Below are 18,833 nucleotides of genomic sequence, written 5' to 3'. Positions count from 1 at the left end.
TTCTAGTTGTTTGGCATGGGGTGTCCAGCACTGGAGGTTGCTGGTCGTTGAGTGGAGCTGGGTCTTAGCGTTGAGATGGAGATTTCTGGGAGAGCTGTTGCCGATTGATATTACGTGGGGGCCTGGAGGTCTCTGGTAATCCAGTGTCCTGAACTAGGCTCTCCCACCTCAGAGGCTCAGGCCTGACTCCCGGCTGGAGCACCAAGACCCTGTCAGCCACACGGCTCTTTTTCTAGTTTCTGTCCTTTTTCCACACATATAGGTTTTTTCCTTCATATCATTCAGTCTTGCTAAAGTTCTGGGGTCATCTCGGAGATCAATCTGAGTCCCTGTTAGTGTTGGAGGGTCTCCTGCAGAGGCAGGGGGTGGCTGTGGCTTACTGTGGGGACAAGGACACTGGCAGCAGTAGTTCTGGGAAGTACTCCTTGGTGTGAGCTCTACCAGAGTCCCTCACAACCAATTTTTTTAATTTTTGGCTCTTTGGGTCTTCGTTGCTCTGTGCAGGCTTTCTCTAGTTGCGGCGAGTGGGGGCTACTCTTCGTTGCAGTGTGTGGGCTTCTCATTGCAGCGGCTTCTCTTGTTGCACAGCACAGGCTCTAGACATGTGGGCTTCAGTAGTTGTGGCACGCAGGCTCAGTAGTTGTGGCTCACAGGCTTAGCTGCTCTGTGGTATGTGGGATCTTCCTGGACCAGGGCTCGAACCCGTGTCCCCTGCACTGGCGGGCAGATTCTTAACCACTGTGCCACCAGGGAAGTTCCCCAATTTTTAAAGAGGCAAAAATTCAATCCTTTAAGTGCATCCAAAACAAGATATAAGTAAAACTAAATTTAGCTGAGATAAGAGGGGAAAAAACGGCATGCACAATCCAAAACATAAATAGTCCTCCAATCATTTCTATTTCACTTCAGGATGGTATTGCTTCTCATGGATATTCCTAACAGTGAGGATTTATTGAATATGTGCCACACGATAATCCACATGAAGAGATTATTGGGCACTAGCTCTTCCTGCAAAGATCAACATCAACCAAAAAGTAACTCTAAACCCAGGACTCTGGGATAGAAGGAAGTTAGTTACCTGACAAACCACTTACCTCAACACTCTTACTTGCCATTTGTTATGTCATGCAAAGAAGAAGGCCTAGACAAGTGAACCACAGGGCATGCCAAGACTGTGCTCCTTCAACTGGCTCTTTGGCAGAGCCCACCCCTCTGTCTCCTTCCCCTCAGAGGAATGGTGAAATCTGCTGAAAGCAGGCTGCTGAGTCAGCCTCTGGATCGCCAGGTGTGGTTAATCCCTGAAATGCAGGTGTGGGTGTGGGAGGGTGTGTGATAGAATATTAATCTTTTTTACTTTTCTGTATCTTTTAATTTAATAGAAAACAGAAAGCCTTACGGTAACCCCAGGGTGTAAATTTTTCTAGCATTATTATGTACTACCTGAATATTTGCTTTTTTTTATAACAACTTTATTGTGATATAATTCCCATACTATACAATTCACCTGTTTAAATTTATACCTGGATAGCTGAGCACAGTGTCAAAGTATAAAACATTTAAAAATAACTATTTTATATAAACTATTTATTTAAAATATTTAAATTATTTATTATTTTAAATAAACTGTGTTTAAAATATTTAAATTATTTATTATTTATTTAAAATAAATAAATAACATTCGTCACATCGGGCTAGGTATCTACCTTTACTTCGTACCTAATATGCATGTGGTTGATGATAAAAGGATTTGGCAGACAAGGAGAATGAACTTCCATTAGCCAAGGATGAGAGAGTTTGAGTAGTGATAAGAATAATAACATATCTTGGGGAGGGGAGAATTAAGATATATTTGCGGCAGTTACTTTCAAGCTTTATTTTTCTTTTAGCAGGTTTTTAAAGAAACTGTCTGCAGATTCCCAGTAATAAAAGTGGAGGTCGACAGGAGAGAAGGCTCCTCTCCTCCTGCTCTGTAGACCTAGAACTCTCAGAAAACATAGCTTGGAAAACTTTATATTAGGGGGTTATTAGAAGTCAGGTATCACTGTTAGTAAACTTCTTAAATAGCATCACGTTTTCTTTTTTTTTTTCTCTTTCTTTTCTTTTCTTTTTTTTTTGGCCACACGGCTTGTGGGATCTTAGTTCCCTGACCAGGGATGGAACCCACGCCCCTGCCCTAGAAGCATGGAGTCTTAACCACTGGACCACCAGGGAAGTCCCGAGATGTCTTACTTAAGAACAACAATGAGGGTGGAATGAATTGGGAGATTGGGATTGACATATATACACTATTGATACTATGTATAAAATAGATAACAAATGAGAACCTACTGTATAGCACAGGGAACTCTACTCAATACTCTGTGGTGACCTAAATGAGAAGGAAATCCAAAAAAGAGGGGATATATGTATACGCATAGCTGATTCACTTTGCTGTACAGTAGAAACTAACACAACATTGTAAAGTAACTATACTCAAATAAAAAAATTTTTAAATAAAATAAAATAGTACTAGGTGGAAAAAAAAAGAACAACAATGACCATTAATAGGTGGAGATTTCTGCAACTTACTCATCAGACAGCAAATGATCTAGACTAGCACCGTCCAAATAGAACTTTCTGCAGTGATGGAAATGCTCTGTATCTGCCCTGTCCAGTATAGCAGCCCTTGGCAACAAGCAGCTCTTAAGTACATGAACTGTGGCAGTGTGATCAAGGTACAGTATTTAAAATTTTATTTAACCTAATGTAAATGTAAATAGCTATATGTAGCTAGTGGCTACCATATTGGACACTGCAAGTCTAGACCAAAAGCTCTGGTGGGTTTCACATGGTAAGTTAAATTAACCACTGCAAAAGAAATAAAGACAGATGAGAGTGGCTCAAAGAATGAGAAGGACTTACCATCTCCATCTTCTCCATAGGCCAGAAAAGGAGGTATGGTGATGATGCGCTTTTCTCCCACACACATCCCCAGCAGCCCTTTGTCCATTCCAGGAATCAGCCAACCAATTCCCACATATGTGTCATATGTTTTCATGCGATTGTGACTGAAAACCAATGAGAAAGGGGAAAAGTTCCACACCATGAGGGCATTTCCAATTCATCCTTCAAAAGGTTTTTGTTACCCAAAACTCAGCTACCAATGAACTCATACCCATCCCTGGAGAAAAAGCATGTATACATCTTTGTTCCCAATCACAGAGCAGTTGGGAATGAATCCCTTTTCTGATTTCTCCATGGGCATAAAAAAGCGGATGAGAGAGAAAGAACTAAGGGGCATTTCAATGATACTACCATGAATGGCGGGACTTACCTCGAATCAAACAGTGTCCCATCCAAGAACGTTCCATTGTAGTGGTACCTAACAAAATCAGACACCTGGATGGTCCGAGGGCAACTGGCGGGCTTGAAGTAAGTGTGAATCTGAACCTGATCTTCCGAATTCCAAATATCCATCAGAAGTACATCAAAATGAAGAACTGAATCTGGGGGAATCACACCAGCTAGAAAATAAAGAGAGTTCACACTGAGAAGCTGCTGCCTTTTGGGCCAGACAAATAAACACCTAGGATGCTGCCAAGGTGAATGGAAGCCAAAAGGGCTCGAGAGGTCACATACAATTCCAAAATGAGCCACGTTCCCTCCTTTTTTCCAAATGAAAAACAAATTTTTCTGCCGCACCCTGTGGCTTGCGGGATCTCAGTCCCCTGACCAGGGATTGAACCCAGGCCATGGAATTGAAAGCCCAGGATCCTAACCACTAGGCCACCAGGGAACTCCCTCCAAATGAAATTTAAAGAGAAAAACACACAAAAATTTCCTCTCAGCAAGGATAACATTCAGTACACCTGTGTTAATAACACTTCTTTCATATCTAGAATAAATAAACTTCTAAGATGAGATTTTAGCTGTGTGTGTGTGCTCACAGCTTCTCATTTTCCCCTACCCGAAGCTTCCGAAGACTCTAGTCTGCCTGACTGAAGAGCCTGCAAATGTTCTGGTGGTTTCGGCAGATGTGTTTACAAGCACAGAACAAACACTTACAAACTCCTTCACTTCCGTAGGCCAGCTTTGAGGGGATCTTCACAAAACGCCTCTCATTTACACACATCCCGACCAGAGCTTGGTCCATTCCTGCAATCAGTTGTCCTTTTCCCACAAACACGTTGAAAGTGGAGTCTCTGTCATAGCTGAAGACCCAAAAGGTAGGGAGAGAGAAGGAAAAGTATGAATAATCCTTCCCTTAATGAAACTAACCTGTAAAAATGTACCCATGGACAGAGTGAGGTCACTGCAAAGTAAAAAGCCCACAGAGAGGGCTTCCTTGGTGGCGCAGTGGTTGAGAGTCCGCCTGCTGGTGCAGGGGACACGGGTTCGTGCCCCGGTCCGGAAAGATCCCACATGCCGCGGAGCGGTTGGGCCCGTGAGCCATGGCCGCTGGGCTTGCGCGTCCGGAGCCTGTGCTCTGCAACGGGAGAGGCCACAACACTGAAAGGCCTGCGTACAGCAAAAAAAAAAAAAAAAAAGCCCACAGAGGAGTTACTGATGCAGGAAATATCTTCATTGGACAGTACTTGCAGGGTTGGAATTTTTTAATTACCTTGAATATTGCCAGCAAATCTAGTCAGATAAGCATCAGCATAACTCTCTCTAGAGAAAAATATATGTTGTTTGTTGTGAAATATCTACCAATTCTTCCATTAAAAAAAAAAAAAACGTTTATTCCATTTCCATGTGATTGGTACCTAACAGCAATATCACAGATACTCATGTGCAAATTAACACTAATTTTCTTTTTTTTTCTTTTAAGTCAATAAGTTAAACAAAGAGGCAGCGTGGTGTAGCAGGAAGTGCGCTTAAAACTCTCTTAATCTCAGTTTCCTCCACTGCAAAATGTGAGTGATGATAATAGCCATCACAAGATCCGTACCATATAACGATGTGAAAAGTACTCTGAAAACCTAAGGGTTATGCCAATATTACCATACATAATTATTGCAGGTGATAGAAAGTCTGATGTAGTCTTGAAATCACTAATACATGTGTTTTAAAGGCTGACTGGTGATGGCCTTAAGTAGGAAAATAAATAATGGAATCATGGCTATGATCCAAGTTCTCATCCTCTTCCATGTCAAACTTAGCAACAGCAAGGGGGTGCCAATTAGGATACTATGCTAGGGGCTTTGGGGGATATAAAAAAGTCCAAGGCATGGACTCTGCCTACAAGTACCTTACATACTGGCTGAGACACCTACAGAGTTTTAGACACTGTGTTTAAGAAAATGACTACAGAGCTTGGTTTATAATAACTAAACACTGGAAATAACTTACAAGTTCAAGAGTATGGCACTGATTGCATATAAGGCAAGGACATATAATAAAATGCTCTATGGCCATTTAAAAATAACAGATTTCTGCTATAGGGATGTAATGTATAGCATTACTATACATGACTATAGTTAATAATACTGTACAGTGAATAGTTAATGGTGACTATAGTTAATAATATTGTGTTGCAGGGTTCCCCTGGTGGCACAGTGGTTAAGAATCTGCCTGCCAATGCAGGGGACACAGGTTCAAGCCCTGGTCCGGGAAGATCCCACATGCTGCGGAGCAACTAAGCCCGTGCGCCAAAACTACTGAGCCTGCGCTCTAGAGCCCACGAGCCACAACTACTGAGCCCAAGTGCCACAACTACTGAAGCCCGTGCGCCTAGAGCCCGTGCTCTGCAACAAGAGAAGCCACCGCAATGAGAAGCCTGCACACCACAAGGAAGAGTAGTCCCCGCTCGCCGCAACTAGAGAAAGCTTGCGCACAGCAACGAAGACCCAACACAGCCAAAGATAAAAATAAATAAACTAGGGCTTCCCAGGTGGCGCAGTGGTTGCGAGTCCGCCTGCCGATGCAGGGGACACAGGTTCGTGCCCCAGTCCGGGAAGATCCAGCATGCCACGGAGCAGCTAGGCCCGTGAGCCATGGCCGCTGAGCCTGCGCGTCCGGAGCCTGTGCTCCGCAACGGGAGAGGCCACAACAGTGAGAGGCCTGCGTAACGCAAAATAATTAATTAATTAATTTTTAAAAATAATAATAATGTGTTGCATATTCAAAGTTGCCAAGAAAGTAAATCTTAAAGGTTATCATTGGGATCTCCCTGGTGGCACAGTGGTTAAGAATCCACCTGCCTAAATTGATACAGCCACTATGGAGAACAGTATGGAGGTTCCTTAAAAAACTAAAAATAGGGGCTTCCCTGGTGGTGCAGTGGTTTAGAGTCCGCCTGCTGATGCAGGGGACGCAGGTTCGTGCCCCGGTCCGGGAAGATCCCACATGCCGCGGAGTGGCTGGGCCCGTGGGCCATGGCCACTGAGCCTGCGCGTCCGGAGCCTGTGCTCCGCAACGGGAGAGGCCACAATAGTGAGAGGCCCGCGTACCACAAAAAAAAAAAAACAACTAAAAATAGAACTACCGTATGACCCAGCAATCCCACTACTGGGCATATACCCTGGGAAAACCATAATTCAAAGAGTCGTGTACCACAATGCTCATTGCAGCTCTGTTTACAATAGCCAGGACATGGAAGCAACCTAAGTGTCCATCGACAGATGAATGGATAAAAAAGATGTGGCACATATATACAATGGAATATTACTCAGCCACAAGAAGAAATGAAATTGAGTTATTTGTAGTGAGGTGGATGGACCGAGATCTGTCATATAGAGCGAAGTAAGTCAGAAAGAGAAAAACAAATACTGTATGCTAACACACATATATGGAATATAATAATAATAAAATAAGGTTCTGAAGAACCTAGGGGCAGGACAGGAATAAAGACGCAGACATAGAGAATGGACTTGAGGACACAGGGAGGGGGAAGGGTAAGCTGGGACGAAGTGAGAGAGTGGCATGGACATATATACACTACCAAATGTAAAATAGATGGCTAGTGGGAAGCAGCCACATAGCACAGGGAGATCAACTTGGTGCTTTGTGACCACCTAGGGAGGGTGGGAGGGAGGGAGACACAAGACGGAAGAGATATGGGGATATATGTATATGTATAGCTGATTCACTTTGTTATAAAGCAGAAACTAACACACCATTGTAAAGCAATTATACTCCAATAAAGATGTTAAAGAAAAAAGAATCCACCTGCCAATGCAGGGGATACGGGTTCGAGACCTGGCTAGGGAAGATCTCAATGCTGCGGAGCAACTAAGCCCATGCGCCACAACTACTGAGCCTGCGCTTTAGAGCCCGTGAGCCACAACTACTAAAGCCCACATGCCTAGAGCCTGTCCTCCACAGCAAGAGAAGCCACCACAATGAGAAGCCCACGAACCTCAAGGAAGAGTAGCCCCCACTCGCCACAACTAGAGAAAGCCCACACGCAGCAGTGAAGACCCAACAAAGCCAAAAAAAAAAAAAAGTTACCATCACAAGAAAAAAATTTTTTGTAACTATGCATGGTGATGGATGTTAACTACACTTATTGTGGTGATCATTTTGCAATATATACAAATATCAAATCATTATGTTGTACACCTAAAACTAATATAATACTATATGTCAATTATACCTCAATAAAAAAATTTTTAACATTTCTATTCATTGGCACTAGAAAGACATACACATGAAGAGAAAAGTGTAGGTTACAGTGCCACATATAAAATAATCTCATTTTGAATTTACATATATAGATGCATTTGAAAAATCCACAAGGTGACACGTGAAAATATTACCAACAGTAATCTATGGGTAGGAGATTTCAGGTGACGATTTGTCTTCTCTTTAATTCTCTCTTAATTTCAAAATGATCACGGAATACATGTTCACAGGTTTCACTTCATGGATTCGACCAACTGGAAATTGAAAATATTTTTTCAAATTTCAGATAGTTCCAAAAAGCAAAAACCTGAATTTGCTGAACACCGGCAACTATTTACATAGCATTTACATTGTATTAGGTATCAGAAGTAATCTAGCGATGATTTAAAGTATACAGGAGGATGTGCCTTGGTTATATGCAAATACTACACCGTTTTATATAAGGGACTTGAGTATCTGAAGATTTTGGTATCCAAAGGGGTTCTGGAACCAATCCCCCATGGATACCAAGAGACGACTGTACTTATGTAATAAAATGTCAAGGGCTGTTGGAATTTACCTGCCCTTCACTTGGTAAATTACTTCTACATTTTCCTCATTTTCCTTAATGAACAGCTTGGGAGAGCAGTACAGTCCACCTCACCACCTGTCAGGTCATCTTCCTCAGACCTGCCCTCTCCTTCCCTTTCTCCTCCCAGTTTTAGAGTCCATTTCACAGCCTTCCTTTCTCCAAGGTCAGTGAACAGAAAGCAAATGTCCAAGTTCTGGCTGACAAGCCAGAGAACAAAAGCACATAATCAGCTTTGTGCCGAAGTCGGCTCTACGCCTCCACCCTCTGTCTCCGGGGGACCGAAACCCACCCTGGGGAATGCCAGCTCTTCAGTTTCACTTGGCTGGGGCTTTGCCATACCCTGAACCATCATCAAACTGGAGGATTTATGGACCAGAATTCAGGCTTCGAAGACTTCCCAGGCACGGAACTTTATATTTTTCATCCACAGAACCCAAATTTAACGAGAGTTTTTAATAATAACTACTATTTAGAGAGCATTTATTATGTGTCAGGCACAGGGGTAAGCTAAGCTTTTCTATACGCTATCTCATTTAATCCTCATACAACACCTGAAAGTAAGTGCTGATACTCAGGCTCCTGGGAGGTGAAAAAATTTCCCAAGCTCACAAAGTTAGCCAAATGGGAAAAAAAAGCTAGAACCCAGGCCTATCTGACTCTTATCCTCCATGCACAGGGACTCCCTAGATGATGTATAAAAACTGGTATGGCCTCACAGCATTAATTTATGCATTTGATGACTGCCTAAGCAACATGCTAGAAACAAAAAACACCTTTCCGAAAGAAAATGTATAATTTACATACATGAGAAACTAACAAGCAAGGCCAGTTTTGTCTACAGCTGAAAACTCTGACCATCTGGAAAAATAAAGTTGTTCTCAGCAAGTCTGTGCTGATCAGTACTACTGGAACAAATTCATACACAGGGTCCAGCCAGGAGCTGGTCATGAAAATTATTTCTGCAAGCACTGGAATTAGCCCTTATTCAGCCTGTCCCAGTATTCGGCTGATTTGCAGATGTCCCAATCGAGGTCCTGCAGGAAAGAGATGATAGGCACAAACTAGGCAGCTCCAGGACACTTTAATAAAGGGGCTGTGTGCAGGGTGCAGAGAAACAATTAAGGGACAATGCAGTACCTCTGGGGACAAGAAGGGAGTGCTGTTGTCACACCCAGACCTGAAGGATCCAGGAACAGAGAGGGAGCTCAGAGCACCTGACAGAAGCTAAGCTAGGACCTTTGGTCTAGGGACACAGACCATGTGATGACTCTATAGGCAGGGAGCCAGAGGAATAAATATCTCCACCACACTCTCCTCCCTCCCTCTGATCTCCTACTGAGGCCCCATGGCTGAACCCAGCCACAAGCCGGACTACAAGAGGGTCACTGATATAACCCGTACTATGCACAGGTAGTCCATATAGGTCAACCTCCCAGAGCAAAAAGCAAGTGGAACAGGGGTAGAGTGGACCTAGGAAGGCAAATGGAAATTATCCAGCACATCCAACACCCCCTTTCCTCTCCACCAGCTTATTTTTTCTCCCCTGCTCATTCACTGCTGTAGACCCTTTGATTGCTGCCCCTGACACTTCTACCTTCCTCTGCCCCAAGGGGGGTATGGGAGGTGGCTGCAGCATGCTCCAGCGATGCTCTTTCAGCTGATCAGCTCAAGGACCACTACGACAGGAGACATCACGTAACACCCATCATATTCAACTCACTCAAATTCAACTCACTCATCTGCTACAAACAAGCATACACTGTCTTGCGCTTATTCCTCAGGATAGGTAACTACCCCTGTAGTTGCATTCTTGAGCATAAATACTGTGGCTCTACTTCTAAATGCAGGTTTCAACCTGCAGTGAGGATGAACTTTAAAAAGAACATATGGCAAACTGAACACACTCACTTCTCTAGAGCCCCCAAAGTCCATTCCTAGCCAAGCTCCTAAGCTCTTTTTTGAAAAAGGACTGAGAAAACCAGAGCAGAGACCCTTGCTGTCAAGAGATGGCAACATTTTGGAAGATGGAGAGGGAACGGAGGGGCAGAAACTGACCTAGAAGGGAAGAAACAGAATCTAGTTGTATGCAAAAGGGGATCTGGTCAAGGGTGGACGCCATGTGCCTCCTAGAGCCTGCGGAGGCTGCAGGGTAGAAGGAAACCTGGAGCATCAAAGTCTGAATTCAGAACAGCTACACCTCATCCCGGAGCCCCTTCCCCACTCTTAGCAGCTTGGTAACTATAATTTTAAGCTTTATGGAATTATTTAACTGCTTTTAAAACTCTGTGCATCTGTATTATTTTAAAAATTAAATTAGTTTTAAAACATTTTGCCAAAAATTGACATGCATGTATACTACTTGTTGCTGAGATTCTTCTGATCTCAGAGCCAGAAATGAAGTTAAAATGGCCATTACAAAGGGGAGAGAGAATGGCCCTATGGTTAGCAGAGCTGAAGTCCTGATCAACTATGAAAGGAAAAGACAGCTTGCTCTAAATGCCAATTTTAGATTCAGTTTAGACAAATAATAACCAAATACATTACTCCCCCTTGCACCTTTATTGAGGTATAATGGACAAATAAAAAGTGCGTATATTTAAGGTGTATAACTTGATGTTTTGATACATCGTGAAATAATTGTCACAATGAAGTTAATTAACATATCCATCACCTCACATAGTTACCATTTTCTTTTTCTTTTTGTAGTAAGGACACTTAAGAATTACATTCTTAGCAAATGTCAAGTATACAATACAGTATTATTAACTATATTCACATTGCTGTACATTAGACTGAATAAATTTCTTTTGAACATTAAAGACACTGCCATATTTTGAGAATTCATAACAGGAGGGAAGCAAGTTAATAAAGAGCCAGTCGATTGGGCATGGGAACCGCCTTCTGGTGTCTCAGAGTTGGTCAGATGGCTGGCTTACATGGGATGTGCTTGACTTGAGGACTGTGGTCCTTGCCAAAGCCCTTGGTGAATGAGACTAGAACATTCATGAAATGCACAAAAGTAGAAACTCACCTCCTAGTTGGATGCCTAGCCCTGGGATGACACAGGTGAGATTCAACACACTCCCCAGGCTGAATTCCACTGCTGAGCTTGGGCCCAACTCAAGGGAGGGAGGCCACGTCTGATGTTTCTGCCTCCCACCTCCCTCCCCACACCTCTTGCTCCCAAAGGTGACTCTGGGCTTCCCAGACCCTTTGCCCAAGAGTATCTTCCTCAAACAACCACCTCTACCAGCAGCTAATGAGCCCTGGCAGGGGGGAAAGGCAAGCCATTAATGATCTGGCAGACTGCCTCTCTGCTACCCAAATGGAAAAATGAGAGGAAGAGAGAGAAGGTGAGGGAGAAAAGAGGAGCAAGTAGGAGTGCAGAGGAAGGAAAGGAGAGAACGCATCTATTCACACCTCCACGGAAAGTCAGACCCTGACATGCAAGCGGCTGGCTTGGATGGTCTTTGGTGCATTAAAGTATCATTAAAAGAAAAGTTTTGCAAAGGAAAGTAAAATCGTTACATTGCTATTGTGGATTTTTGCTTTTAAGCAACTGCACAAGTTAAAATGTCAGCTCTCTATAAATAATTCTTATTTTACACAAGTTCTCAGCCCAGCAAAATATAGCCAACTTAAATAATCAATATGAATGTATAGTTACTTGCAATGACCCACAAATGAAAATTAAAAGCAATGCCATTAAGGCAGCGGTTAAGAATCCGCCTGCCAATGCAGGGGACATGGGTTCGATCCCTGGTCTGGGAAGATCTCCCATGCCGCAGAGCAACTAAACCTGTGCGCCACAACTACTGAAGCCCGCTCTCTAGAGCCCACGAGCCACAACTACTGAGCCCGCGTGCCACAAGTACTGAAGCCCATGCGCCTAGAGCCCATGCTCCACAACAAGAGAAGCCACCGCAAATGAGAAGCCCGCGCGCCGCAACCAAGAGTAGCCCCCGCTCGCCGCAACTTGAGAAAGCCTGCGCGCAGCAATGAAAATCAAACGCAGCCAAAAATAAATAAAAATCAATCAGTAAATAAATATTTTTTTTAAAAAGCAGTGCCATTAAGTCTTCAAAGGGGGCATCATGTTGGCCTGCCAATAAAAGAAGAACTTTTCCTAAAGTTAGCAGAACTGCACTGGGAAGCTTCTCTTTCTTTACATGGCTTTTCCGTAGAAAGTCTTACCATGCAGATCAACAATTTAAATGCTTCCCGCCTAAGTGAGCAAGTCCTGACCTGAGTCTCTCTGCCGCCACTTAACCCTTCCGGTCCACCCTGACACTGTCCGAGGTACTGCCCAACCCACCAGCTCTCTGAGATCCAGTCCTGCAGAAGGGATGAGCCATAATGCCCTTTCACTTAACACATGATTTAACACCCACGTGGGGGGGGGGGCCGGGAACCTGACGCAAATGGGACCAATCAAATGGGAGAGATCCTGGGAATGTGGAATTGAGACAGATTCCAGTGAGTCAGCGTTACTGGACCCAAGAGGTCATGTATGTGGCATGGAAAGCCTGCTGGAGCTCTCTTTCAGAGAAGGGGAAAATGCGGCCCCTCTGCAATCCCTCAGAGAGATCCAGAAAGTCACTTCTATTCACGATTCTGGATCCTCAGGAGGAATTGGAGATCCTTCCAATAAATTCCCTTCCTTTCTTCTTAAGCCAGCTGTAATGGGTTTCTGGGCCCTCCCCATCCCCTGGCTTGAGGGTGGGGATTTTTTTGAATAGACTGGTTTTTTTAGAGCAGTTTTGAGTTCACAAAAAAATGGAACAGAAGATACAGAGATTTCCCATACATCCCCTAACGCCACCCACCCACACACACACACACACACACACACACACACAGCCTCCTCCATTATCAGCAGAGTGCATCACCAGAGGGGTACATTTGTTAGGATCAATGAATCTACACTGACACGTCATTATCACCAAAAGTCCATAGTTTACATCAGGGTTCACTCTTTTATTTTTTTTTAAGTTTATTTTTAAAGTTTTTTTTTTTTTTAAGTTTATTTATTTATTTTGGCCACACGGCACGTGGGACCTTAGTTCCCCAACCGGGAATCAAACCCACGCCCCCTGCATTGGAAGCGTGGAGTCTTAACCACTGGACCGCAGGGAAGTCCCCCATCAGGGTTCACTCTTGGTGATGTACATTCTATGGGTTTGGACAAAGATAAAATAACATGTACCCACCATCAGAGTATCATACAAAATAGTTTTACCTGAGGGCAGGGATTTTTGTCTGTTTTATCTCTGCTACATCCCAACAACTAGAATAGTAGGTTTTCAATAAATACTTGTTGAATGAATGAATGAATATGTAAAATGAAGTTGACCTCTGTTACGAGTCTATGATTCTTTTAGAGCAATGGTTCTCAAAATGTGGTCCTAGACCACAGCATCAGCATCACCTGGGAACTTGTTAGATATACAAATTCTCAGGCCCCATCCCAGGCCTACCTAATCAGGAACTGTGTATAATAAGCTTCAGGTGATTCTGATGCATGTACAGTTTGAACACCACTGGGTCTGAGCATTTACAACTCTATATACCCAACAGGGCATGTAGTGGTCACGCAGTAATATTTATTGAATGTATAGACCTTAAAGGCCTGCAGACAGGCCTGAGACTGTGAATGAACTGACCAAGATGCTGGTTTTGCCTGCTAAAGATAACAGGAACATGTTAAACTTCAGTCCCTTACTACTAGGAATGCTATGGAACTCCTCAAAAGCTGAATCAAGAGTGGTGGACAAGGAGTTTCCAAGGACTAGAGAGTGAGAGCAGGAGCCCCCCACAGAAACCTGCAGGCGGGAAGCTGCTGTCTTCTCCTTAGATCTGTAGCAGCAGCCACAGAGCATATTAACAAGCCCACGGAGGCTCCGAAATAAAATGAAACCACGTCCAAGCCAGTGACCAAGGGCTGAACGGCTGGGCCTCCTGGCAACTGCAAATGCCCATAAGCTGAAAAGATACCAACTGCCCCCAAGCGCCAGGCACAGATGCAGGAAGAATGCTCTGTGGAAAGAAAGGCCCTTTGTGGTTTATGACCATGGTCAGAGCGACAGCTATCATTTTCTTCTGGGCAAAACCTCCGGATCAACAGCCAAAGCCCAAAGCATGCGGATTTCTCCTTCCCTAAGCTGTTTGTGCAGGAATAGCAAAGTAACACCCTAATACTTCATACATTCCCAAAGGAATAGAGGCCCTAGAAGGAAACTCATTTTAAAGAATCACCTACTGTGTACCCTGCTCCCACCATTCCACTGTCCACACTGCAGCCAAAGGGACCTTTGTAAAATGCAAATCTGATCCCTCACGCCCCTGATTAACTCTTCAATGGCTTCCCATTGTCCCTCGAAAAGACGAAACTCCATAGACAGGCAGAGGAGAGCTCTCAAAAGCTGGCCCTGGGCTTCTCTGGTGGCGCAGTGGTTGGGAGTCCGCCTGCCGATGCAGGGGAGGCGGGTACGTGCCCCAGTCCGGGAGTATCCCACATGCCGCGGAGCGGCTGGGCCCGTGAGCCATGGCCGCTGAGCCTGCACGTCCCGGGCCTGTGCTCCCGAGAGGCCGCAACAGTGAGAGGCCCGCGTACCGCAAAAAAAAAGAATAAAAAAAGCTGGCCCTGTCTTTTTCTCTGGCCTCCCTTCAACCTCCTCTTTTAACCCCCTCTGTCACTCCTCTACTCTCACTCCAAGCTCAGGCTTTTTTGTGTGTGTGTGTGGTACGCGGGCCTCTCACTGTTGTGGCCTCTCCCGTTGCGGAGCACAGGCTCCGGACGCGCAGGCTCAGCGGCCATGGCTCACGGGCCCAGCCGCTCCGCGGCATGTGGGATTTTCCCGGACCAAGGCACGAACCCGTGTCCCCTGCATCGCCAGGCAGACTGTCAACCACTGCGCCATCAGGGAAGCCCAAGCTCAAGCTATTTTGAACAGCTTTCACATGCCCTCACTTCCAGGCCTCGCATATGCTCTTCTCTCTATCAGTCACACCCTTTTCTTCCGACCCCTACTCCCCAGCGCTCACCTCTCAGCTCCTCCTGGTAAATTTTAATCTTCCTCAGGCTTTATTCCTGCTATTCCAGAGCTCCATCTTGACCACCCCTCCCCCAGCCCCCAACCCCTCCACACACACAAACACAAACACACACACACACACACACACACACACACCATATAGTTAAGCCTTTTGGGTGCTTCCAAAGCTCCTTGCCGTTCTTCGATCATATACATGGTGGACTACAGATCATAAACTTTAGACTCTGGCACTAAACTGCCTAGATTCAAAGCCCCACTCCACCACTTAGTAGTTAAGTAGTTTACTTAGTAGTTTACTCCACCTTGGGTAAATTACTTGAACTCTCTGAGCCTCAGTTTCTTCGTTCGTAATGAGATACCTCCCTCACTGTACTGTGAGGTTAAAAGAATTCATTTCAGTTCCTGTATGTAAAGGCACGTAGTAAGAACTATGTGTGAACTCTATGTGAGAGACAGAAGTGTGTGCTCTTATTCTTTCTGTACTTATCGCACTATATAATTGTCTGGACTATAAGCAAAAGGACAGGGAGGGGATACCATCTTCAGGGGCAGACACTGCATACACATTTGCTGAATGGATGGTAGCTCCTCTGTTTTCTTCCCACTGTCCCACACTGCCTCACAGTGGCTGCCATCCTAGAGGGTAGAAAGTATTAGAAAATTTGTTCCAATGGGAATTATTAACATCAGCACAAGGAGGAAATTCTTACCTATTTTCTAATTAATGAAGCAAATTTAAAAAGATACACAAATGGCCAATAAACTCATGAAAAGATGTTCAGCATCTTTAGCCATTAGGGAAACATGAATCAAAACCGCAAGGACGTGACTTCCCTGGTGGCCCACTGGTTGGGAATCTGCCTGCCAGTGCAGGGGACATGAGTTCAATCCCTGGTCTGAGAAGATCCCACATGCCACGGAGCAACTAAGCCCATGTGCCACAACTACTGAGTCTGCACTCTAGAGCCCGTGAGCCACAACTACTGAGCCCACATGCCACAACTACTGAAACCCATGCATCTAGAGCCCGTGCTCCGCAACAAGAGAAGCCACCACAATGAGAAGCCTGACACCACAACGAACAGTAGCCCCCACTTGCCACAACTAGAGAAAGCCTGTGCACAGCAATGAAGACCCAATGCAGCCAAAAATAAATAAATAATAATTTTTTAAAAAATGAAGTGAAAACACACATCCACAGAAAACCCTGTACATGAATGTTCATAACATCATTATTCATAATAACCAAAAAGTGTAAACAACTCAAATGTCCACCAACTAATGAATAAACAAAGTACAGTATGGAATATTATACAGCCATAGAAAGGAATGAAGTACTGATACATGCTACAACATGATGAACCTTGAAAACATTATGCTACATGAAAGAAGCCAGACATAAAGGCTGCAAACTGCATGATTCCATAAAGAGACAGAAAGTAGATTAGTGGTTACTTAGAGCTGGAGGGGAAGTGACTGACTGTTAATGGATCCAGCATTTCTTTTTTGGAACAATGAAAATGTTCTGGAATTAGAGACTTGGGATGATTGCACAACTCTGTGAATATACTAAAAAATAATGAATTGTATACTTTAAATGGGTGAATTGTATGGAATGTGAATTATATCTCAATAAAGCTGTTCTTTTTTTAAAAAAAAAGAAGCAACTGAAACAATAGTGAGAATGACTATTTCTCAGCACTTGCTATGTGCCTGTGGCATACTAACCAGATTTTTTATATTGACTCCTTGTCTGGAATTTCAAAAAAGGCAAGAGAGGCTAAGAGTACTTTTTAAAAGATAACTTCAGGAATGAGCCTAGCCCAGCCTCGAACACAAAACAGATGCTCAACAAACATTTCTCTTTACTTAGTCTGGTGATTCACTTAAGAGATTATAGGGCACAGACCTAGGATTATAACAAAGTCTTGGGAAGGAGAGCAGCCTGGAGCTGGAGGCGAAGAGGCCTTGTCAACCCTAAAGCTAAACTGAAGAGAAGTTGGGAGAGGTGTTGTGATCTTGGGGCAGAGTTTAGGGCTGAAATTGTGGACACGGTGCACGGCCCCATATCAAAGCTGAGTGACTTGCTCTGGATTACCTCTTGCCCAGGGAGTTTTTGGTAAGGCAGTAAAGGAAGGGCAGTAGTTAACAGGCACAATCCTGGACTTGGATTGTCTGGGTTTCAAAATGATTCCGCTTAAACAAGCTTCTTAGCCTCAATGGCCTTAAGTTCCCTCACTGGCAAAATGAGGGTAATGATAGTTCCTACCTCAGAGAATTAAGAATTAAATGAGTTCGTTATATGGAAGGCACTTAGAACTACCCTGGCACACTGTAATAGCTTCATATACGTTAGCGGCTGCTATCATCACCTTCGTCAATATCATCATTATCACCTTCGAGAGGCATGTCTGACTAGACACTCAAGGGCCTTGCCCGAAGGAACAGTAACACATTTGCTCTTGGTGTCTGCTCGCGGGCTGACGACTTTACACCCATTTCGCCTGTTTTATGCGCAGGGTGGAGAAGGAGGGCGTGATCTGTCCCGACCCAGCTGCTGCTCAAGGTCCTATCAAGATTCCCGCTGACCAGGGAAGCAAAGGGGCCGGGAAACTCGCGGCACCCCACCCCCACCCCCAGCCCCCAGCCCCCAGCACTCCAGGCTGAAGGGATGAAGGGTCTGGGAAGCTTTGGGGTGGGAAGAGGGAGAGGGAGGAGCGCGGGGCGGAGCTGGGGGAGGTCCGTCGGGAGGGAAAGGCCTGTCCGGAGACAGGGAAGCTGGGAGAGCGGGCGCTGCAGCCTCGGAGGTCGGGCCGGCACGCCGTGCGAGGTACCTGGAGTCGAACTTCTGGCCGTCTGGGAACATTCCCACGTAGTGGTAGCGCACGAAGTCACCGCTGCGCACGGTGCGTGGACACTCGTCGGGCACGAAGCGCCGCTCGATCTGCAGCTCCGTGTCGGAGCCCAGCCCCAGGCCCGCCACGGGCGCCGCCTGCCCGGTCACCCAGAGCAGCAGCAGGAGGAGCGGCGGCGGCGGGGGCCGCCAACCCCGGGCCCTGATCGCCATCGCGGGCAGCGAGGAAAGGGGGTCGCGGCGCGGAGCTGGAGAGGCGCGCTGAGCTCTGGCAGCGCGAGTCGGGCCTGGGCGTGCGGCGGCGTTTGCAAACGTGGAAAAGACTCCCAGCCCTCCCCGGGCAGCAGCAACCACCCCTTCTCTCCCGCCCCCCGCCCCCAGGCCACATCCGAGGGAGGGGAGGAGCCGCGGCCGTGCGCCAGGACCCGCCTGCTGCGCCCTGAGACGCCTGGGCCCGCAGGGTCCGGTGGGCTGGCCCGCCCGGGGAAGAGGCGGGCCTTCTTTGGCTGGCGAGTTCAAAGGGGACCCGTCCCCAAGGGAGAAACCGTGAACTCCTCGGGACTGGACTTCGGCCCAAAGTTGGGAGGGAAAAACTGTTACTACCCAGGCAAATCCGCTGGTCTCTGCCTGTCGCTAGAGACTCTCCGGATTTAGTGCCACCAGAGGCTTCTACGTGGCTGCGGATCCAATTACCCCTTGCTGCTTTGGGGAGGGAGGAAAACTTTTTTTTTTTTTAATTAGTTTCAAG

At 45.5% G+C, this 18,833-nt stretch overlaps 1 protein-coding gene across 1 annotated transcript in view; it reads right to left on the bottom strand.

The window, feature by feature from the left end:
• FKBP9 (FKBP prolyl isomerase 9) overlaps positions 1 to 18,441 on the bottom strand; it is a 47,910-nt gene extending 29,469 nt beyond the window's left edge. Inside the window, exons 1-4 of the mRNA XM_029234319.1 lie at positions 18,066 to 18,441; positions 4,045 to 4,190; positions 3,314 to 3,503; positions 2,902 to 3,047 (exon numbers count right to left, since the gene is read on the bottom strand). Of these exons, the coding sequence (XP_029090152.1) occupies positions 2,902 to 3,047; positions 3,314 to 3,503; positions 4,045 to 4,190; positions 18,066 to 18,298 (715 nt within the window). The 5' untranslated portion in view covers positions 18,299 to 18,441. The remainder of the gene's footprint in view (positions 1 to 2,901; positions 3,048 to 3,313; positions 3,504 to 4,044; positions 4,191 to 18,065) is intronic.
• Between the last annotated feature and the right edge of the window lie 392 nt (positions 18,442 to 18,833).

The sequence above is a fragment of the Monodon monoceros genome, unplaced genomic scaffold, assembly GCF_005190385.1.
Source record: "Monodon monoceros isolate NGI ecotype Baffin Bay Population unplaced genomic scaffold, NGI_Narwhal_1 Super_Scaffold_2, whole genome shotgun sequence".
Taxonomy (NCBI): Eukaryota; Metazoa; Chordata; class Mammalia; order Artiodactyla; family Monodontidae; genus Monodon; species Monodon monoceros.
The sequence above is the reverse complement of the archived record's forward strand: the minus strand, read 5'-3'. Positions and strand labels throughout refer to the sequence as shown.